The sequence below is a fragment of the Haliotis cracherodii genome, unplaced genomic scaffold, assembly GCF_022045235.1.
Source record: "Haliotis cracherodii isolate W230 unplaced genomic scaffold, xgHalCrac1.p SCAF_4, whole genome shotgun sequence".
Lineage (NCBI taxonomy): Eukaryota > Metazoa > Mollusca > Gastropoda > Lepetellida > Haliotidae > Haliotis > Haliotis cracherodii.
In genome coordinates this window covers 16211465-16236200 of record NW_027266297.1, presented here as the reverse complement: position 1 = coordinate 16236200, position 24736 = coordinate 16211465, and the positions used below count along the sequence as shown (strand labels likewise).

At 38.5% G+C, this 24736-nt stretch overlaps 1 protein-coding gene across 1 annotated transcript; it reads right to left on the bottom strand.

Moving 5' to 3' along the window:
• Positions 1-19194: 19194 nt before the first annotated feature.
• LOC139479300 (fucolectin-1-like) lies at positions 19195-24275 on the bottom strand. Its single transcript, XM_071262161.1, has 4 exons — positions 24203-24275; positions 21923-22150; positions 20398-20639; positions 19195-19245 (listed from the first exon to the last, which is right to left on the bottom strand). The coding sequence occupies exons 1-4, from the start codon at positions 24273-24275 to the stop codon at positions 19195-19197; spliced, it is 594 nt and encodes a 197-aa protein (XP_071118262.1).
• Positions 24276-24736: the final 461 nt, after the last annotated feature.

The window sequence follows — 24736 nt, the reverse complement described above, 5'->3', positions numbered from 1 at the left end:
GAAATGGCACTTCGCTTGGTTGGTAATCATTAAAGTACCGTCCAGCAGTAGAGAACCATCAACAAAATCAACAACGACATTGATATTATGTCCCACATCCTTGGCCCGTTTCCACGTTAATCAAACAACACCCTCTCATCACAAAGTCGTCTCTTGGAATACCAGATTGATTTTGGTGCCGTGTTGATGCAAATATTTCTTGTTACAAATTTCAATAAAGGTTTAAATCGATTGGAAATGCCTACAATGTGAATATATTTAAAGTGTAGCTTCATCGGTTTGATAAAATGTATTGTTTGCTGGAGTCAATTCCAGCGTTGAAAATGGACATTTCGCAACAATAATGAGTGCGAGACAAAAGTGTGCACTTCACAGCGCTTTATATTTGCGTTTCTGTTTCGGCATATCATCGAGACTGTTTATTCTCTGGCTTTGACTTTTATATCATTTCAATATTTATGCACTTGGAAGACAAAGTTTGTCTTTTCAAAACAAAGCATTGATTTAGCGCCGCATTGATACCTCGCTTCACGCTTCATGTTTTCTTGTTTGCAATTCAATCTTTCTTAAATACGTTAACACTGAACAATTGTTGTTGTCTTTTTGTCTGTTTGCATTAGACCAAGAAAATCTTATTTCTCGTCGTTGATTTCTTTTTATTTTAGGAGTAAGACCGCCCTTTATCTTTATTATATAGAGAATATCACCCTCGTATCTTTTGATATCAAATATCTCGTGTTGATATATTTGTTATCAAAAGACACGAGGGTGAGATTTTATTTATCATCCAACATCATTCTTCCAACTTTTTGTGATGTCATTTGATTGTGACGTCATGGTAACCAATGATGTCACTATGGTCTGCAAAGCATTGTGATGCAATTTCAATGCAGCGATATCTACAAAATAGATCTCGCTTGATCTCACACAAGCGATATCTCCGGTGGGACCCAGTTTTGGATTAAAAATCGATTTCGCAAATTCTCTAACCCATGTTTACAATATACAATAGCATATCAGTCGTACCGGAAAGTTTTTACTTCGTAAAATACGAACAATTATTGGTCGTCAGAACGGTCCAAATACCAAAGTGCAACATGGAAATGGAAACTAACTGTAAAAACATGGACCAGAGATTATCATACAATATATCTGAAATCAAAGGTGGATAGATTATTTAGGTCTGTCGGTGATAAAAAAAATATGAGAGATGGAGATGGTGACGTCACTTTCGAAACAAAGTTTGCTTGCGAATGGTTCCAGTGTTTTATCATAATATATAGGATAATTATGTTATAAATCTAAAGAACACTGAAGAAGGTTGCGTGGTACATTTCACATCGTTCTACCATGACGTCATTTCTGGAGATTCGAACATGCGCTCGCAACTTGATGCCGTCGTAAATTGGACAACGTTAATTTGAGAAGGAAGTGTCGAGTGAGTTGTTCCCTATCGATGTAGCTGGACAACGTAGAAAAACGCAATGTCCGAACGATCGCTTCCAAAAATGGGAGATATAAAACAATCGGTACTGGGTGAAAAGGTACAGATAATCGACGTGAAAACTGGGAGAATATGCGGGAAAGACCAAACCCTGTTCATAAAAATGATCGGATTCTATTGAGGGTGTCATCATTATATAAATACGGGTAGATATTTTTTAAGCGTGTACTTTTTACTAACATCCTTAAAGAGGTTGTACGTAATGTTGTATCACATATAAGAAATAAACCACTCGTGGTCGTTGTTTATCGTACAATAATACACTCCCACTCCACTTAAATAATGGAGATATAATACACTGGATTGTCGAGGATGATCTGCGAACGAAAGCTTTTTTCAATGAACAATTTCCAAACTAATGTGATATTGACCTTATTTTTGTTTAGCATAAACTCGTTCCTCAGTTTACCAAGGAACTAACCTAGATATTGAGCTTGACTTGAACTCTTTTTCACACTTCAAGCTTGTGATCGGGAACAACGCCAACGTCCTCAGCATGTATTTGCATCGTTACAGACAACGTCATTTAAGGCACTCACCGCTCACAAGGCTGTCTCATATGGAGAGATGCTTACTAAGGCATGTGTTACCAATGTTCCCGTGTCTTTTTCCCGTGTTTATTACCGGTGCGTACGGTTGGGCAGGATACGCTCACCTTTTCGCGAACACTCCTCATCATTATTTGATAGTGATTCATAGACACATGCTCATGACGCCTCGAGAAAGGTTTTATGTACACCAGTGAAAGCTATGTGCATACCATTTGCAGTGGGTACTATTGTGAAATCAGCCCGTTGAATATTGAATGACACGGGCTGTGTTAGTCAATATTCGACATCTTTGACCGTAAAACACCAGATTTGATTAAATAACATTTAACAAATATCCAACGTACTGGAACATCTTTCATGCGACCATGAGTTCACCGTCAAACACGACGGAATGAGAGTTGGTTTAGTTTTGTCGTTTTACACCGCACTCAGCAATATTCCAGCTATATGACGACGGTCTGTATATAATCGGGCCTGGACCAGACAGTCTAGTGATGGATATCATGAGCATCGATCCACGTAATTGGGATCGATGATATGCCTCAACCACGTCAGCGAGTCTGACCACCCGATCCCGTTAGTCGCCTCTTACGACAAGCATAGTTTTATATAGCTGTACCAAGACACATTCCCAAAACAAGTGTGAGGTGGACTCTCTCTTCAATATATAATGGCCATAAATCAGAGTCCTAAAAGCATAGTCGCCTTTTACGGCATGCATGGGTTGCTGAAGACCTTTTCTACCCCGGATCGTCACGGGTAGTTGATCAATGTTTACCGATGTAATCAACATGAATCTCGTGTTTAATAGCACTGTGGCGGTGGTAAGTCGTTGTTACAAGTAACTTTGAACATAATCATCTGGTAATTGTCATAGGCAGTGTGGGACATCGGTTATTGACTTTAATTCAACACTAAGTTTCGTCGATCTTTGTCTAAACCGGAAGTAAACACGTTTTAGGTATTGGAATGCATTAATCATTTATCGTAACCTTCATTGTTTCCTTCATTGACTTCGGTAAGGCATTTGATATGGTTGATAGGTGCAAGCTGACATATATTCTTTCAATTTCTTCAATGTCATAAAAAGTATGTACAGTAAGGTAAAAGCAACAGTAACTTATGAGTATGGTAAAAGGTTGACCGAATATTTTGACAGCTCCTGTAGTGTTAGACAAGGTTGCACTCTCACTCCTATATTGTTTTCTTCATTTATAAACGAACTTGTCATATCTCTAGAAGAATAGTTTGATGACGAAATTTTCATCACAGCGGAAATGTTAAATATTATAGCATTGTTGTTTGCCGATGACTTGATCCTGGTGACGGACAGCGTAATTAAACTACAGCAGAGGCTAGAGGCATTGTATTTATATTCTCATCAGTGGGGCATGGACATTAATATTTATAAAAGTAAAATTATTGTTTTCAAAATGGGATGTCCATTGTCAAAATATAAAAAAATGGGTTTATAATGGTCAAGTTATTGAAACTGTTAATATATCTTGGGCTTATGGTTAAGCCCAAATTGGTATGGACAAGAGCTTGTAAAACTTTATCTGAGCAAGTTAGTAACGCTCTCTCTCCAGTTAAGTCATTAATAAGGAGTTATGAGTTATCAACTGAAGAGGCTTTTAATGTATTTTATAAGAAGATTGTACCAATATTAACATATGGAGCAGAAATCTGGGGTTTTGAGAAAAGAGAAAGTATCGAAATTGTACACCGAAAGTTTTGCAAATATTTGTTACATACAGGGTACAGGACAGCCAATGCAGTAGCCTATGGAGAATGTGGTAGAGTTCCCCTGCATACTATTTATCATATTGAATGTATTATTACTGGCTCAAAATATTACAAATGCACCTAAGTAGGTATCCATTACAATGTTCTAAAATGTTATTGTCACGGCCGACAGAAAACGCCCTAATTGGGCAACTTATGTGAAACATTTACTATTTCGTTATGGTTTTAGCTTCGTCTGGTTTGCACAAGATGTTGGTGATACCAATCTATTTGTTTATAATTTTAGTGAAAGAATTTATGACTGCACAATTCAAGATTGGCATGTATCGCTAGATACCACATCACTTGAATTTTATGAGTCTCATAAGCTGAATTTAACTTGTGAACATTATCTTTTAAATACTAATATTTGTGAGACTTAACGACTGCTAACTAAATTTGGAAGTGGTCATAGCACCCTTGGTATTCAGTTGGTTTCGTAGAGGTTTAGTAAGCTGTGATGACCAAACTGCTTTGTGCAAGCATTGTAATGTATTTGAAGACGAAATACATGTTATATACCACTGTGTGCTCTACGATTGTGAGCGGAAATATTTAATTCCCAAAACTGTAAGTGATAACTATTATTCATTACAAAGAATATGTCAGTCAAAAAATGTTAATGTCATGTTAAACTTTGCCAGGTTCCTGAACTGTATGTTCACAGGAAGATAAAGCCCTTAAGAAATAACTCTCTGTAAAACGGTACTTGTAAACCTTTTTGTACTATGGGTCTGATGGCCTTCATGCTAATAAAATTGCCTGTCTGTTTATCGTAACCTTAAAAGTCTTCAGTTAACATGAATAACGACAGATCAGGCGATCAGTTCCGTCGCAATATAACGCGTGGTTTGATCAGCTGAAATGAGAGTTATATCCCTTATTTCATTAGAAAATGTCTGCCATAAAGATCTTGAAGTTACACTTTACAATACTATTAAGTTGATTTCACATTCTATTTAAGATAATGCATTTTTAACATTACCATTGCAGATCGAGAATCGTTTGCTGAACATATCAAGACCTAAACGTTATGACTACCAGACCTAAACGTTATGTAAATTTTCAGTTTGGACTCGACAACGAGTCTGTTGCTGCTCAAGTATGTAGTAATCTAAAGAATACGGAAATAAATATCTACCTATGTGATATTATAGTGAATCCTCATTGCTATTGACATGCTGCATTCCCTAATAGGAAAGTTTATGACCAAAGTGTTGACCCAGATTTTGGTCTCTTAAGATGAAAAGTGATGTAGCTCCAGATTTAAATAATGTAGCTTACCCGCCGAGGAAGGATGGTGTGTTGTCCCTTAAGGAGACTCATAACCATTATTTTCAAGTACAAATGCAGCATGCTATCTTAGGTCTAAAATTGCGTGATTTTCTTGTTTAGTCTCATCAGGAAACCCATTTGGTACGTAAGAGTAATGTTTAATGCTGAAAAGTAGTTTTAAATTCAAGCTAATTTAGATGCTTTCTGGTTTTATTATTACATTAATTAATTTATACAAAATGAACATGTTATAATCCATTATCTTTCCCCAGCAACTATTATATTGATATTCGACCTTTCATCCGACCAATCAGAGCATCGCTTACCAGATCATGAAACTGACAACGGAATGTGATTTCTAATCATGCAACCTCGAAAACTTTAACACGGGGTATTCCGAACGATAGTTACGGGCTTAACGACTGAATCCACACAATCTAGATCACCTATTAGCCATTCCAGGATATTCTTTTGTTGAGGGTTCAATTTTTTAACGAGAATTTGTCAAAATGTGTTTCGTAAATGTGAAATTAGTGCCGTAAAGCACGATTAAGCTGCCTTCTGATTGGCTAATGTCGACATCTTGTCAGTCATTCCATTGGTCTGTCTGTGGTGACCCGAAATGGAGTGTGCACAGATCTTTGTTTAACTAAGATCTGATTTTAATGAGATTGGTAGAATATCGGTATTATTTCCAGAGGTTATAAAATAAGAGAATGCAATTTCTGCTGGTTAACGTAATTACTTTTTGGGTATATATTGAACTCTCAAATCACTAAAAGTTGGACATATAAATTTAAAGTGAATTTTCATTTTCTATACCTTTTTTAGGTTTGAGTATTGATTTCAACTGCTTGATTAGCACATTGTACACGAATTATATTTTTATTGTTGAAATTGAAACACATTAAACATCATATAATCCAAACCTGTGTGTTTCTTTCAATTGGGTGTTGAAATGCACCTCAAGTATGTTATAGCAGTATTAGCCAAAGATAGTATGGCTGTTAACTACAAGAATTACCTTTGGGCGTGTTGTATCCAAAAGAATGTACAAAAGGGGAGATGTCATGTTTGGTACTGTTTCTACGTCCATGATGCATAATGCACGATTAAAGACTTGGCCAGACACATTGTTGATAAAACAATATGAAAACCCCGAGATATCACTTTTGACTCAGTGGATTAAACACATATTTGAAATTAAAAAAATAAAGAATAAATGCAATCAAGATATTCTTGTTCAAATAACATGTTTATGTACTGGAGTTGATATTTACATGCTTGGTGCAGCCACGAGAAGAAAAGTTAACATCGTTATAGCACGGTATGTGATAAACAGGAAAAGATAAATGTTCGGTTTGTTATATATATTTTCTATCTGATCATCCCGATCGTCTGCTCTGACTGAAAATAGTTTCGGCATAAAATGGTATTTTATTCGAATGTGCAATAATGCAAGTCCAAAACAACACAAGCCACGCCCATTCTATTTTGACCCAATTAGGATACAGTAGCTAATTAGTGGGCGATGAGTATTTTTTCCGTGAAAAAGATTGATTGGTTTTAGTCAATCAAATGACACGGAACCACTTGTAATTTATTTATATCGTCTTGTAATGCATTAAGTGTGGTGTGGTAAACGTATTCAGACCATTTAATACCGTTTCCTGGAACAAATTATACTTTTTAAGACGATCTCAGACACACTTAGTCACCCTTTAAGCCACCCCCACCACTCCAACAAAATGTACAAATGAATGAGGAGGAGGAGGAGGAGGGTAGACGTTGTGGCAGCTTGCTAGACATGCATCATTCTCAAGAGCGGACAGGCAATCACCGGTTTCAGGCGAGCTATCAGTACTTTAGGACTAACACCCACTGCTCATCGTCACCTGACCAACACCTCCAGCCAGCGTCACCGACCACCTTCAGCTAGCATCACCTGACCAACACATTCAACCAGAGTAGGCGACCCTACACCTTCAACTAGCGTCACCCATCCAACACCTTCAGCAACATCACATGATCAACACCTTCAACCAGCGTCACCGACCACCTTCACCTAGCATCACCTGACCAACACCTTTAACCAGAGTGACCGACCACCTTCACCTAGAATCACCGACCACCTTCAGCTGGACTCACCTGACCAACACTTTTAACCAGAGCGACCGCCCACCTTCAGCAAGATCACCTGACCAACATCTTTAACCAGAGTGACCGACCACCTTCAGCTAGCATCACCTGACCAACACTTTTAACCAGAGTGACCGTCCACCTTCAGCTAGCATCACCTGACCAACACTTTTAACCAGAGTGACCGACCACCTTCAGCTAGCATCACCTGATCAACACCTTCAGCCAGCGTTACCGACCAATCATCTTCACCATGGTAACCAGCCTCACCGACCCATCATCTTCACCATGGTCACCATAGTAACTTACGACACGGCACTATTCCCATGGAGTGACCAACACCCTAAACCAACGTCACCGACCACCTTCAGCTAGCATCACCTGATTAAAACTTTTAACCAGAATGACCGACCACCTTCGGCTAGCATCGCCTGATCAACACCTTCAACCAGCGTCACCGACCAATCATATTCACCATGGTAACCAGCCTCACCGACCCATCATCTTCACCATGGTCACCATAGTAACTTACGACGCGGCACTATTCCCAACCCATGGAGTGAGTGTAAAGTTTAGCAAAACATTCCTGTTAAAAATAGCAATCGAACGCTAATTCCAAGCGGTTCTTCATCCGAAAACGATGCTTACTATATTTTGCTTTTCTACTCATTAATCCTCGTTTTGCGAAATTCATTGCATCAAAATGTTGTCGTTTTTAATAACACCGGTGCGTTTAAAAAGGGAATTATATTGTGCATATGAGCATTTCCAGCCTTTTTGTACCGCTCGATGGCTTTCTCTAGCGAGAAAGTGTGCGTAGGATGCACCGAGTTGCCCGTGTGCTTCAAATGTTGCCATTCATTGTGAATAGATCAAATAAACGCATATGCAAATGACATTGTGTGTTCAAACGCATATACATCATTTATTACAAAACAAATGATTGCCCTGAATACATTCGACTCCACTCCATTCTCCCTGCATCCTACATCACCGGTATTGAGTGTCTTGTAAAGTGCTTTTATTCCAAAGACAATCCCGGATTGCACTGACAATACCTCCAACAGCATGATGTAATCGCTAAACGCAGGAACTTTCTTCATATATGCATAATAAACAAAGACAATGCTTTTAACAAAACAGAGTTTTATCGATCGCTTTCCTGCCATTAAAGCCACTTCAGTATTTGCTCATGCTTATTATGTGTGGTATTGTCATGTAATGTGTACATATCTGGAGACAAGCATCTATTTTATGAGTGTTTACGTAGGAGATATTCAGGAATCTCAGCAATCTTTATTTGTACTTGAGGCCACAGGCCCATATACAAAGAATACAAAGTATACAAAAATACAAAATAAACATCAAGGGCGATGTCCATCGTTCGTGGGTTTTTAAAAAAATCCATATTCTCTAAATATCACTATTTTTGTTTTGTCTAAATTAACTGTTGATTTCCATTTGTTACAATACTTATTGAGAGTATGTGGTTGGTTTTGTAAACCTGAAATCGTATCTGAAATCAATACAATATCATCTGCGAATAAATATATCAACAATTCTATATATTCAGGAAAAGGTTGTACATCTCTAATGTCTTCATTGTCTAAGGTATCAAAGAGTTCGTTTTATATACAGAGAAAATAATATAGGGCTTAAAACACACCCTTGTTTTAAACCTATGTGAAATTTAAATATAATGAAAATATTCCATTAGGCTTTACGGTATATTTAACCTTTTCATACACAGATTTAATAGTATTAATCATGTTTCCTTTTAGACCTTTATGTTAAAGAGATATAGTAAATATTTTTGTATTTACGGAATCAAACGCTTTTTTTTTAAATCTACGAAAGCGAAGTAGAATCTACTTTTACGTTCAGACATATGCTTGTCGATTAGAGCATTCAAAACAAAAATATTTTCAGAAGTAGAGTAACCTTGTTCCTCCGATATTTTCTTAAAACTATTTGCCCAAATTGTTGATGTATTATTAATGATTGATGTATAGAGTTTGCTTATGCATTCATTAAAGTGATGCCCCTATAGTTATCAGGCTTTGTTTTGTCACCACTCTTATGCAGAGGAAGAATTATACCTATGTTCCACGGATCCGGAAAAAGACCATTTTTAAAAGAGATAATTAAATAAATCAGGGAGATAAGGAATAAAGTAACATTGTCCTGCTTTCACATATTCCCCTAAAATTTGATCTAGACCTGGTCCTTTCCTACAAATGTTAATATCACAATTAATCTCTGTATGGTCATAGTGCAGTGTTGAAAAACGATCAAACTAATCCGTAACGTTTATATTACATGGTGTATGTTGATATCGATGGCTTCTAATTTTTGCTAAAAGGCTTTTCCGTCTTTTTTAACTAAATAATCGAGATAAATTACAGTCTGTTTTCTAAATGTGTTTTTTTTCTCCGAATAGCCTTATTCTTATTTCTTAACGATCTATATTTTCTAGAGTTATCATTTGTTCTTTGGAAACGTAGTCTCGTGGTTTTCAAAGTTTTCTAGTTTGCTCTATTTTTTGTTCCCTTTCTGCACTCGTTATCAAACCACGATTTTCGGCTTATATCGTTTCGACATTTAAAAGTTTTTCAGAAACAACTACTTGCTTACCAATTACATTAGTAAAAATTTCAATTGATTCGTTAACATTATATTGTATGGTAGATTTAGCATATTCTATTTGGTTAAGAGATTCGTTAGATGATATATTCAAAGCAAACTCCCCTGCTTTATCATCACTCAATATATTTGTTTCCATATAGCTGGTCGAATTCTCATCAAATGATCCTATTGTTTTCATAACTAATGATGTTGGTAGATGACTAGATTCTGTCCTATTTTCAACGTTACATTCATTTACATCATCATTATTTTCAATAGACGTTAAACAATAATCAACTTAACTATACCCGTAACTTCCATTAAATGTAAAACTAAATCGAAAAGTGCATGTGCTTGTGTTACGAGTAACTCTTATAAGGTTAAGGCTTCATGAAGGTAAAGAAGCATAACCAATCAATTCTTTTCAAATGAAACCGTTAAAAGAAGTCAAATCGTTTCATGGTTGACAGAAAATGAAACGAAACGCTAAGAACGAGAAAGGTATATTCAGGTAACCACACCTCGATCAACATGTTGATTATGGAAACAGAAGTGAAAAATGCATGTTTTGATTTCTCACGAAATCATGTTCTAAACAATTCGGTTTATTGTCATGATAATCCAGGTGCGCGCAAATCTCGTTTGATATGACATGAAAGACATACTTTTGGGGTTTTTAGAAATTAAGCAACGCCAATATTCGAGAGCTGGCGTCATAACGCCAACGTCAATGTTTTGTTGATACCATGTGGTACTAAAGTCCCTGACGACTGTGGTTTCATTGTTTCATGGATAATGTACGTAGGTTACAGTCTGGTCGTCTACTGAATGTCCTGTGTGAAGACAAAGGACACACACTGCATAAATAACGCTGAATTGATTATCCAGAGAAAGCCAACCATGGTCCACATTGTTTGTAAGACGAGAATGCATGCTTACATATGTATCCTTGTTGCAGCAAACCACCGAACGATACCATCATCATCATCATCGTCGTCATCATCATTTATTTCTCAAAAAGGAACCACCCACGACGGTACAGGAGAAAAAGTTTTTTAACATGATAATAATTAATATTTAACAAGATGTCGGTTATACTGTACAAATATTTGGTGATAAACATTTTGCTTGAAGATATGTTCGAACAACAGAAACACTTACATAAACAAACACACATATACACAGTTACACTCAAAGGTACTCATCTATTATTCATATGGATTTTGCAAGGTTCTTGATTTCCTTTACATTTCTGGTACTCAGCATTTTTTTGTATTTATTATATTCTGAAATTCGGTATATTTATTTGAGATAAGTTCAGATCTAGATTCACGGAACGCTTCACATTTAAACAGGTAGTGGAATTTATCGGCTATAGCTGACGACATACGCTGTTTACATGCCCTAATTTCTCTATCTATACAAAGCCAACGGCCAACTTCGACAGGTAGATTATGGTTAAGGGTTCTATGTTTTAGAAAAGGATAATAAATGTGTTTAGATAGGAGAAGAAATTTTTGAAATGACGGGATATCTTTTAAATATTTATAATGATACCCTTTTGAACTTTTCTCGACGTCAGATCTCCAATTGTGATAAGACTGATCTTTTAAAGTTTCTTTCTATCTGAGCAGTTAGCCACGGGCTGTTTGTGTGTCATAAAATACATAGGACAGGCCACACTTATTAAGTATTTGTCTCACATTTCTTATCCAGGCATTTTGTTCATTAGTAAATAAGAATTGCAAATGAGCAAACATATAAATAATTTGTGATAGTTTCGGTGCAGGTCCGGGTTTACACAGTTTATGCCAGCCGGTTGAGCTGCATAAATCGATAAAGGTATTCTACCTAGTTCTCCATTAACCATAAAATTTGGGGGCGCATTTCTCAGACCACATGCTAGGTTAATGAATTTTAGATGGGTCTTTTCAGTTATGTTCGAATTTTCGTATGCCCAATTTTCCCAGCCATATAATATTAGTAGTATCATTACATCAAAAGCCTTAAGTAAACAAACCAAGGGAATGTTAAAATTTCTAGATTTTTTTAGAAGACAGAAAATGGATTTAGATGCACTCTCCGCTAAACATTTTATTGCCACCTAAGTGTATATAACTGTCTACGATATCAATTTCCGTATTCTCTAAATAAAAAGATAACCAACTGGTTTTGGACTGCCCGCTTCCAAAGATCAAAACTTTAGTTTTCTTCAGAATAACTTTTTCTTACTTTGTTTAAGAATTTGAATGAGCATATCCAGTACAAAGATGTTATCATTTGTCGAGTAACCCTTTCTAAATCCGGTTTGCGCTGGGGTTAAGACGTCGACATTATTTCTCTACAGGAAATTATGTAATCTATTATTGAGAACAGTTGTGAAAAAAATTCCAAAACAGCTAAGTATTGTTATGGGTCTGTAAGCGTTAGGATCAGATTTGGTACTTTTCCCCTTGTAGATAGGACATTTACAGCCATGCCTCTGGTAATATTCCTGAAGATAATATCAAATTAAAATAATCAACGAATATATTTCCAAAAACTTCAAACGAGTCAATTAGGTAGTCATTCTCAATTCCCTGAGGCTTTGTTAACTACTCTTAATGGGCTGTGATATTTCATTAAAGGTTATGTCAGTATTTGAAACATTTTCATCATAGTCTAAAACTTCATTTTCTTCATTTATTTCTAACTGAACAATATGGTGTTTACCATAAATGTTCTTAAAATGTTAAAAAAAATATCAGTGATATAGGGTGTTTCCGAATTTTGGTTTCTATTACCTTTATTGAGGATTTTCCAGAATTCTTTAGGCGAATATTTAGCTTTTTCTAAATTCAGGTTTGTGCTTATTAATATGTTTATTAAGGCACTTCTTATATTCTTTTGAACATTGTTGATAATAAAATTTATCAATTTTTTATTTATGTTTAAATAATCGGAGTTTTGATTTATAAAATATTTTGCGTTTATTTCGACATTCTGACCCAAACCCGGGTTTGTTATTTTTACTTTTTCTCGGTTATGGGACGTTGCACGTTCTGCATCAGAGAGCAGACGGGCGATCTCTTCAGCAAATTCATTAATAGTACGTGCTTGGTCGTCATGACCTTTTGTTGATTTCAATAAATGGGTCAGTTTTGGGACAGCCTCTGTGTTGATATTATTCACAAATGCATTTGTTTTATCCTTTTCATAATGTTTTGGTTTTGTATCGTGATTTCTTTTAATTTTTCTTTTTTTGGGTGGGTATGGGGTGGGGGGGTGGGGGGGGGGGGGGGGTTGGGTTGTTTGAAATGTTTTTGTGCTTACTTGCAGTACTGACTATGGGTGTTTAACTACCATTACTACTTGTAAAGATTCCAGTTTAGTTGATAATGTCCTATCTTCATGTATGTGCCTTCCATGCTTGAGTGAATTTGATGTTTCTGAATTGTCCCATCTTTACTCAGCTATTCATTGCCCAATTATGTTTTCACGCCTTTGTCTTTATCTAGCCTGCCATTATATATAAATATGTTGGTATTCTTACATAATTCTACTAACTTAAATCAAGAGCTATTGACTCTTTCTGTATCTTGATCACTTCTTGTAGTTGGTAGAGTGAAGTACATTTTCAGGTCCATATATATCTTTCATTTCTTCAATGTCTATATCAAGTTCTTCAATGATGTGTTTATCTACAGTGCAGGAATCTTTCAGTGTCCTAGTCCTTGCATTAAAATCTCCCATAAGTAAAATGTAATCACTCTCCGCTTGCATGTGCTAATTGAATTGTTCTACAAGGAAATACATGTCCTCTTTGGCATATTTGGAACCTCCTGGGGGTAGATACAATATTCCTACATACATTTAGAGAGCTAAATTCTGGATATTCTAATTTCCTTCTGAGTCCACACACATTTAGACTAATAAATCTAGGGCTGGAAGACCTACAATAACACGTTATCTGTAAGTGACACAATACAGTTGTTGTTTAAAGATAAAGCAGCGGTTAGAATGAGCCCTCAATAAATACTTTTAATATATTTTTTGTATGTCTTCGCTTTAAAAAATATCATCGGAAATATAGTCAGTTCCTTGGGTTTTTGCTGTACTATATAAAGTGTGAGTGAGTATGGTTTTACGCCTCTTTTAGCTATTCCAGCAATATCACGACGGGGACACCAAAAATGGGCTTCACACATTGTACCCATGTCGGGAATCGAACCCGGGCCTTCGGCGTGACGAGCGAACGTTTTAACCACTAGGCTACCCGACCGCCCTAGGGATCAGCTGTGAGATCCGTCACGGCCTTTGACAAACAGGGAATTGCATCCGACATCCGACACTGATGCCTCAAATTTGGAACTGTCCTCCCCACGTCTTTATTGAGGCCTTGAATGTTGTAACCTTGATCAAACTACTTTTTCAGCAAGACACGTATGGCACTCTTTTGGATCTTCAAAGAAAGAGGATACTCGATTATGCCTTACAGTTCTGAAATTTATACCAAAGGCTTGAGATGCTAGAATATTGCTCGACATAAAGATACACAATACAGCCTTGTGGTGGGTGTTTTGTCTGCATGATTAACCCCTGGGAAATCCTCCGTCTTTACAGTTACATGCTGCTTGTTGTTTAACGCCGCTACAGTTACATGTAATAATGATAGAATTTTCATAGAAAGTCCTAAGGGTACGTCAACGGGATGGGATGAATTAACACGGTATTCCTGTGTGACGCATGCAGACTACTAACCAAACTGTGTGTTAGCTAAAGAATTCAAAAGGGCAATGTCACAAGACAATGCCGCTCTGTTTACGCCCTATGGACTTCTGGGAATCTGTTTTGGCAGATAACCAAGTCTGACTATTCTCTAGCGTTGACGGTATACATTTACATTGTTTAAAGTCAGCCAACAGTTACTATCAGGTTGTTGTGATCGCTGTCTTTAACTGAACTACCTTAGCCCAGATTCTCCCCGGAGAATTGTTGATGTTTTGTGCATGAATCACTATCAAATAGTTATGATACCAAGATGTAAATGTTAAAGAATTAGGGCATTGGTATTGTTCGGCTGTCAAAGGACATAGGAAATGCTTGTTTCAGAATATTTTCAAGAAACTGTTATAGCTTGCATTAATCAAGATTGCCATTCCATGCTTCGTAGTAGCCTGCCTGTTTAGGGGTTTATTCATTTTGTAAATCTTTTGCGAGAATGTGAAAAATATGAAAGGTAAATATCAGACATTTTCATACCTCTATGTCAGAATGATGAGACCAACGTGATCGGCATTGGTCTAAGGCGCCGCGATTCGCTGTGAAGAGTTACGTCCCTTGGGCACGCTAGAAACCTATGATCGTGGGTTCGAATCCCGGTTCTCCCCGATTATGTTTATAGGTTTATCAGTACCATACCCGTGCTCGTGGGTTTCACCGAAGTGGTAAATGTCTGAGACCTGCATCACTTCGGCCTTTCCTCCCACATTAAACTGATACGCCGTGATATAACTAGAATACTGTTAAAAGCGGCGTTAAACCCAACTCACTCACTCACTCTTATATATTCAAATGGTGACGTTCACGCCGTTTATAGTTGAATTCACCAAATGAAAACTGAGATTTGTACAAATGATCTGACCGACCATCGGTATTATGTAAATATACTGAACAACAAAAGTTCCTGTGACATTGAATAAGATTCAATGCAAAGTTATGTTTTTTACCAAATCTGAAAAAAAATCTGTTTGCAACAGATAAAAGTCCTGAAAGTGTTCGAATGGTTTAATTTGCCATACTGACTTCAGAAAATACGTGATTTCATTAAAAAAACATGAACATGCCAAAATGTCAATTTACAAATCAATAGCGTGTGTGTCCATCTCTGGTTGCGATGCAAGCAACACATCTTCGTCTCATGGAATGGACCAGGCGTCGCACAAAGTCCATATCAGTCCATATCTGCTGGAGCATGTTCCGAAGTTCCTGGAGTGTCTGTGGAACACATGGTTGACGTCGAAGGCGCCAATCCATCTCATCCCACATGTGCTCGATTGGTGGGAGATCAGGGGATGACATTCACGTTGTTTTGTTGAATACTGAACAACTCGAGCAATATGAGGCCGGGCGTTGTCATGTTGAAAGGTAATGCCTGGGCCATGACGACGCAACAACGGTAGATCAGCAGGGCAAACTACTGTTCCCCCGTGTACAGCTACTGGCGTTAGACTACCAACGTTTACTCCGCAGCGGAAGTCTTTTGTTCAAATATTGCATATGTTTATCAACTGTTTGTCATGGCGATTTAGCTCTGCGCTAGAGACGAAACGACAGTGCAGATTGTCTTTCTGTTTATGATGTTGATTTACAGAAAATATTCAAATCAAAGATAGCTATGATCGTTAATATTCAGGTGGTACAGTGTATATCTATTAACAGAATAGACGCCATATTGTAAACAAACTGTGTCAAGGCCGGTTTCAAATGTGATAGCTCGGTCCCCGTTTCTGTCGATGGTACACGCGATACAAACATAATACAACTACTGAAAACATTAACATAACTTCTACAATGATGACAGCAATACCTTTTTGTATTTGGGTTAACCGCTTATGGATACGATGTGCTGTAAAGTTCGATTTCGATTTGTTTTTCCTTTCATTGAAACTGTGATGATGGCGCTATGATTGGTTTGCTGAAATAGTATTTTCCGTGAGTCTAATGTACATGGTACATGCTGTGATTGTACAAGATAATTGATAACCAATTGTGTATGCATATATATCATCAAATACACATTACTAATCTCTTCAGAAAATAGAAGACCAGAAGGCGTGGAAGCGACATTGTGAGACTGTAACATCTCGTCACGATAACGCACACCTGTTGAGTTGCCCTGGATGGGCCCGTTCCGCAAAGGGCTACGAGTGTCGTAAGTCTTTGTTAAAGTATGGGACTTACGATTACCTTAGCGCTCCGATCACCCTGTTCTTTCTCACCCCCTCCACCGACTCTGTCGACTTCCGGTATAACGCTCTTTCTGATATACAGGGATCCGCCCATCGTTTGTAGAAGGAAACTGGATTCGTCACAAATGCTACGGCAACGTTGTCGGATGATGTAATTGACACAACTGCAGCCACGGAATTCGATTACGTTGATTCCAACGCAGCGTCTACTTGCTCAGATCACGACAGCTTGTAAATGGTAACGGAAAATGTGTCAAGATGTGGTCCGAAAACCAGAAATTTGCGTTGCATAGAACCTTGCAGTGAGTTTCCAGTTTCAAAGGGCAGTGGCCTTGATGTAGAAACCCAACTGTGATAATGCGTGGTCTCCCTGATCTTGGACGACCCCTAGAGGTGTCATGTTATCGATAACGTTCCCAAACTCGGGAATTTGTGTTGTGGGCAATGTTGAAATGTCCTTACCACAGACGCTTGTGATGATTCACCAGCTTCAGGTCTATCAATAGCGTTATTTTTCGCATTATTATTGAATCTTGGCATGACTATTTTCGTTAACCGAAAGATTTGTGAAAACGTAATTGGTCATAAAGTTGACCAAGAAACTGTTGACAAATTCCATGACTTACAGTTGAAAACTACCGTTCACTTTCCCAGGTAAAGTTCATCACGATTAACACTATCAAAGACAATATGTGACATTTTATCATTTTATTTTCATGTAGCAGTGCAACGTGGTATATACTTTACATTCGCCACATGTTCTCGTAAAAATATATGCAACAATAGGGACAATTTGAACAGTATCATTTACTTAAATGTCAAGACACATGCCTTATGCGCCGACACTTGACAATTACTGGACTATTTTCCCAAAAGAGAATACGATCACTCCATGACATCTCGTTCAGTGACATGTTATACTACACCCCTTCTCATGACCATGGCATACTCCTAAACATATGACATAATTATATAAATATTTAGCGTCATCACTCATCTATCACGTCAATCGTAAGGTATTAGTAGACACGGGTGGGTACCATAAGGCGTGGCAATTCGCTGAAGAGAGTTGCGTACCTTAGATGTGCCAGAAACCTATGATTGGCTTGGTTCCCGCTTCGCCCCGATCATGTTCCTAGGTTTGTTAACCATGTCATTACAGGAAAGATAAGTCCTACGTACGGAGCCTAACCAGCTGATGAGTGTCAATTTTGTAGATGAACATTATGGGTGTAATTGATATTTAATTCCCGGAAATTTCATTTAGATCCAAGAGTATAAGCTGGAGTTTTTAAACTTGAACATTGTCTCGCGTTAAATACACATAGCCTCCTGAAATATGAAACACATAATGTTAATACTCAGTATTCATTGTAAATGCAAGAAGTTATCGTTAATTCTATGAGACAATTTCTTTTTAGGTATACTCGAACAACTGATATATCCATAATAGTGTAAAATTGTCATAGGACTTTTTATTCGTTCAAACAATTTTACAAGACCTGATTCAACTGTACAGTTCTAGGGACGGGCGAATGCATTTTACATGCGGACAGCGTCACATGCTCAGGGAATAATTCAACACAACCTGATGTACCAATTCCAGCCAGGGCAAGCCTCTGGTTCAGACCGTTGATTAGACAGCAAGTGTCACATGCTCAGGGAATAATTTAGGCTGTATTCCAGCCAGGGCTAGCCTCTGGTTCAGACCGTTGATTAGACATCAGGTGTCACATGCTCAGGGAATAATTCAACACAACCTTATGTACCAATTCCAGCCAGGGCAAGCCTCTGGTTCAGACCGTTGATTAGACATCAGGTGTCACATGCTCAGGGAATAATTTAGGCTGTATTCCAGCCAGGGCTAGCCTCTGGTTCAGACCGTTGATTAGACATCAGGTGTCACATGCTCAGGGAATAATTCAACACAACCTGATGTACCAATTCCAGCCAGAGCTAGCCTCTGGTTCAGACCGTTGATTAGACATCAGGTGTCACATGCTCAGGGAATAATTCAACACAACCTTATGTACCAATTCCAGCCAGGGCAAGCCTCTGGTTCAGACTGTTGATTAGACATCAGGTGTCACATGCTCAGAGAATAATTCAACACAACCTTATGTACCAATTCCAGCCAGGGCTAGCCTCTGGTTCAGACCGTTGATTAGACATCAGGTGTCACATGCTCAGGGAATAATTCAACACAACCTTATGTACCAATTCCAGCCAGGGCTAGCCTCTGGTTCAGACCGTTGATTAGACATCAGGTGGCAGGTTCCTGTTTGTTTCTGAAAGTTGAATCCAAAGCAGGCTGGCCTGAGGTCACACACAGCGGCACACTCGGTCAGGCCTCCACTACACTGACTCAATGGTGCTCCAGGTAGGCGATGGAGATGAGTCCCCGAGAAGAAGGCACCTATACAATGGAACATAAATGTGAAACTTTAAATCTTACACCATTCCACATTATTTATTAACGACAACTCTTATAATGCGATATATAGGTTGTGGGTTGAAAACCATTAATAGGAAACACATCTAATACACGTTGGTTGGTTTGTATGTTGTTTTACGCCGCACTCATCAATATTCCAGCTATATGACGGCGGTCTGTAAATATTCGAGTCTGGGCAAGACAATTCAATGATTGAAATCATGAGCATCAATTCATGCATTTGGGATCGATGACATGTTTCATCCAAGTCAGCGAGCCTGACCACCCGATCCCGTTAGTCGCGTCTTACTACAAGCATAGTCGCCTGTAACGGCAAGCATGGGTTGCTGAAGACCTATTCTACCCCGGATCTTCACGGTGGTCTAATACAAGTATATATGTGGGTCGTGAAAGCATATTATGTACATGTGATAGTAACCAAAAAAAAGAGGAACCATTCAACATTGATGTTTTCGAACATAGTATCTCTCATGAGAATATTTAAAATGGAGATCATTTCTCACACGTCTCTGCAGACCGATGTTTTCTGACCTTTGGGATGATATGTACACACAGGAATGTAATCTATCCTTCAAAAGATATCGAAACCTCAAAAATAATATTACTTAACTGATACTAAAGTGGTCTAATGTGTCTCCAAGCAAAGTAATAATTGACTTGCCCTTGCATGTGTTTGTGACAGTTGCTACCAGTGGGACAGGATGATTACCTTTTCACGAACACTTGTTATCATCACGATTTGATAGTGACAATAGACTCTGCTTTAAGCAGTATTTTATTATGATTGAAGACTGACATTCATTATAGGGGGGGGGGGGGGGGGGGTGAAGAGGGCCGATGAGGTTAAAGCGTGGGGATGGGTGGGTGGGGTGATGAAAAAATGACACAGCGAGGAAAGAGGGGGTCCAAAAACCACAGCTATGGGGTATAAAAAATAACACGGTAACATTGGAGACGGTTATGTTGCTGTTGTTTGTTACGCAACAATACTGCATAAGTGACGGAATATTTATATTAACAGTATTCTCGAAACTGCAACAATTGTCAGATGTTCGTGGACATACATGTATTTCGTGTTACCGATTCTATAGACTTCAACCTGACACCCCTTACCATCGGTGTAGTCGGCGTTCCAAGTACCTCCATCTCGCAGAACTGCAAGGCATCATCAGGCAGCATCTGATTCTTCTGAATCCTAAGGTACTGCCCCTTGACACAGGGGGCACACATTATCTCCTCCCTCACCCCAGCGCCCACAGTGCCAGGGTACACAGCACACACCTTGCCCTCGGTCGTGGGGGTGGTGGAGGGATCATCAGCGTACACACTTACAGTGAAGTTATAGAGGCGCCATTCTGTACCGAAATACAGTATGTGCTAATGAAAACCTATTTGATATTTCAGCCTGTTAACGTGTTTATCGCATATTTGTTCAAACAGTGGAGTTGGGATATTGAATTTTAGGGTCATCGAGCCGAGCTGCTAATTGTGACGTCATTGTTCTGTATGAAGTCGTCATTGAGGCATCTTGAGTCTGTAATTGTGTCCGTGAAACCCTTCTCACTTCGCGTCTAAAATATTCTAGGTGAGGTGATGTGAAATGGGCCTGACGTCGCGTCCTAGATTATTGCACTTATATAGCGACGTTCATGCACGAGTGTGTGTGTTGCTGCTTGTACTAGTCCGGACTGATGCCGATTTAAAGTGTTTGCACACTGAGATACCATGCCGCAGTTTAACATGAATACCCCACTCAGACACCATATACTGATTCCGAGGTGACCAGTCCTTGTTTTAGCCCCTTACGTCAGACAGGGTAACAACAAGTACCATCTTCCAACGTGTTTTGGTATGACGTGGTCGGGGATCGAACCCCAGACCTTCCGCTCTCCGGGCGGACGCTCTACAACTAGACCATGGAGGCGGTCCTAAAATAGTCTAATTAACAAAGTTATTACAATATTTTGATTAATGCCCGATACCATACAGAGAAGAAATACAATAAACCCCTGACTTTGGTCTGGTATCAGTGTTGTTTGTTCAAATATATATTTCTCAGGGAATTGTTATTAGTTCATCTAGTTTCATGTTTCTCAAAAAGTATAATTAAATAAAATATTTTCAAATACCTTCTCATAAACGATAAGGCCAAGCCGATAAGGCCCGTGTGCGAAATACGCTCGAGTCGGAAAGCGCACGTAAACTCTCCAATCCAACCAACCAACCAAGCCAAGCCAGTTGAAACATTGTATTACTTATATTTAATAAACGTAGTTTCATTTTTTTGTTTTCACAAACACAATATGCAGTAAATAGTTTTTACCACGTGGTCTTATGTATAGCCACCTGGCCGACCGAAGCATTGCAGGGTGTTTTCAGGTTGTAATAAATGTGAAAATGTCTAGGAACATCTCAACACCAAAGTAAGGAATGGTCCCTTTGCTCAAGCAATAGATATACAATACATATTCAAACATAAGGGACCTGTCATTGATTATAAGGAGGGATGGTGGCATCTTCCCGAGGCTAGGGCCTTAACTGACCATAAAACTCCAGTTTCCACTAGACTTTTATAGTCAGTTAACGCCCTTGCCCCGGGAAGATGGGGTGGAAGGAACAACAAATATAATATACTTACGAAATGCATCGCCTCTATTAGTGACTGCAACCGACTCAAAAATATGCAGTGCTTGCACATTAACTTGCCACCACGAATACGGATCTGCTGCCGTCGCCTCCGCCATTATACACGTATTCTCGGACCACACAGTGTTGCCATTTCCGTCATTGCCTCGTTCTGGTGCTCCGCCGTATGCAGTGTTACTTGAGGAGACTGGCTTCGACAAGGCGATGTTTACTCCGGTGCCTGAAATGAAACCAAACAAAAGGTCGTGATTCTGTCATTGCCCCGTTGTGAGCCCGGGTTACACTAAGCCCACAGCAACCGATGAAGGTCGTAAGATGTGACTCAGTCCGCCGTAGGAACCCGTGAACATCCGGGTTAGACTAGGTCTTCCGCAACCCATGCTTGTCATCGTAATCCAATTGCGTGGATGCAGGTTCACGACGTCAATCACTGGATTGTCCAGTCCAAACTCGATTATTTACAGAAATATCGACATATACCTGGACTATTTTTGAGTGTGGCGTTGAACAACAAACAAACCCTCGTAAGTGGCTACTGAATGGATTGGGTTGACAGACTCGGTGACATGGTGCATGTCATCGTTTCGTGGATCTGTGTTCATGATGCGAATCATTGAAGATCCGGGGTAGAATAGGTCTTCAGCAACCCATGCTTGCCGTAAAAGGCGACTATGCTTGTCGTAAGAGGCGCCTAACGGGATCGGGTGGTCAGGCTCGCTGACTTGGTTGAATGGAGTCAATCACTGGATTGTCTGGTCCAGCCTCGATCACTTACAGACCGCCGTCACATAGCGTGAATATTGCTGAGTGCGGCGTAAAAGAACAAACCAACCTCGATTTCTTTCAGCCCGCCGTAATATACTTGGTAGTGTGGCGTTCAGCAGCAAACACACTGTGTTATAACATTGCTTCATGATAACGATCTCACCGACTGACTGGACTCAAATCCCTATGTCACTACAGGTCAGCTGTATAAACTTGTTTACAACATATTTTAATAACAATAGTGAAACGGGGTGCGACAACGTTGTCCATAATATTTACAACAGTCAAATACAATATGAACAATAGCAGAAAGAAGGTACAGGGAAGAGGAATTCAAGAATTAAGATTAAAAGTATATCACGATGAAAAAATGAATCTGTTGATGTGATAGACAAACATGATTGTATATACATGTACATTTTCAGTCACTGTGAGATCTGCATTGCCATATCAAACTTATTTTTCAGACTTGCTAACAACTCTTTGCTCACAATTGATCACAAATAGTTTCGATTTCTATTAATACATATTCTGTATAAATCATAATTTAATTAATATGTTTTAGCATACCGCAATATTGTCCTGTATTAATCTTGTACACGAAAAGAATTATGAGTAATTGTAAACAGAAGTTGAATATTTTCCAAATTTCGAAGAGTATAGGCAGTAAATTAGTATTTGTTGTTGAGGTTGAAATCATTTTGATTTGAATTTTTTGTTGTTTTTTATAAATATTAAACACTGGTAAAACCGTGAAGATCCGGGGTAGAAAAGGTCTTCATAAACAAATGCTTGCCGTAAAAGGCGACTATGTTTGTCGTAAGAGGCGACTTACGGGATCGGGTGGTCAGGCTCGCTGACTTGGTTGATGCATGTCATCGATCCCAATTGCGTGGATCGATGCTCATGTCGTCAATCACTGGATTGTCTGGTCAAGACTCGATTACTTACAGATCGCCTTCATATAGCTGGAATATTGCTGAGTGCGGCGTTAAACAACCAACCAACCAACCAATCTTAACCACGTCATGTTACAGAGCCTACTGATATACATTAACCTTTGATGAACATAGTCACACGTTTGTTTCAATGTTTTTTATTGTATTCGAGATTAACTATTTCCTTCAAAAGAGAAAATTAAATTTAAAACCATTTACACTTCAGTGTATTGGGAGATAAAGATTTGTGTTTTATGTCTCTGTTACGATATTTAAAGCCCACCTGATATATCTACAGTTCGCATTCCATAATATCAGCGTATACATGCACACTGGTTTGTCAGTACTGGTGTCTATGACGAGAACTCTTTTGATCGCCATGTTTCCAAACAACAAAACTCATATAAATTCATTTCCATAACCTACTAGTTAGGTGTAAATGTATTATGGAAACCCCAAAACATTTGCTTTCCATTTCGTTTAGTTAATTTTTTGGGTCGACCCCAAACTTAAAAATGTCTCCAAAATGTTTTATATTTTAACGAAATATTTGTTTTTTTTAGACGTACCTGCTGATTCTGACGTATCAAGTTTTACCATCCAGATACAGAAGACAACTGTAGGTACCTTGTACGGCAACATTGTTACAACTGCGACCATCCGTCCGTGGAGATGTCTAATGTTGATCGTTTAAAAGCATGCGTGCCTCGCACAAACTAACTAGATATAAATGATCAATTGCGCCCATACTACGGTCTTTAAAACGCGTGGTGTTTATGTGGAACTGATATTGCTAAGGTTGCCGGTGGAATGCTAACATAGATATTTATGGAAATTGAACTACAGGGAAGTAAAGAACTTTTGGAATGAATCTGGTAAACTACAAGAAAATATTTGATGTTTAGCTCTCCTGCATGAATGAAAGTCGAGGGAGCGTATGTCGTGGCCTTCATGTCTCCTTTGTTCTGTTATCAAACAGATGAGTGAGTTCGTCAATGCTTTATACAAAAGCTTTATTAACCTTGACGTTTACACATCGGACTTGTTCCGTTACAGCAATAAGCAATATGGCGAACGCTGATGGACTAAGGGACGTAACCCAC

What these genes read in the sequence shown, in the direction of transcription:
- LOC139479300 (XM_071262161.1), bottom strand. Translation starts at nt 24,275, where the DNA reads ATGTTGCCGTACAAGGTACCTACAGTTGTCTTCTGTATCTGGATGGTA. An exon ending in TGATACGTCAGAATCAGCAG is followed by an intron (nt 22,151 to 24,202) that starts GTACGTCTAAAA and finishes GTTTCATTTCAG; the next exon opens with GCACCGGAGTAAACATCGCC. An exon ending in TAATAGAGGCGATGCATTTC is followed by an intron (nt 20,640 to 21,922) that starts GTAAGTATATTA and finishes ATTTCGGTACAG; the next exon opens with AATGGCGCCTCTATAACTTC.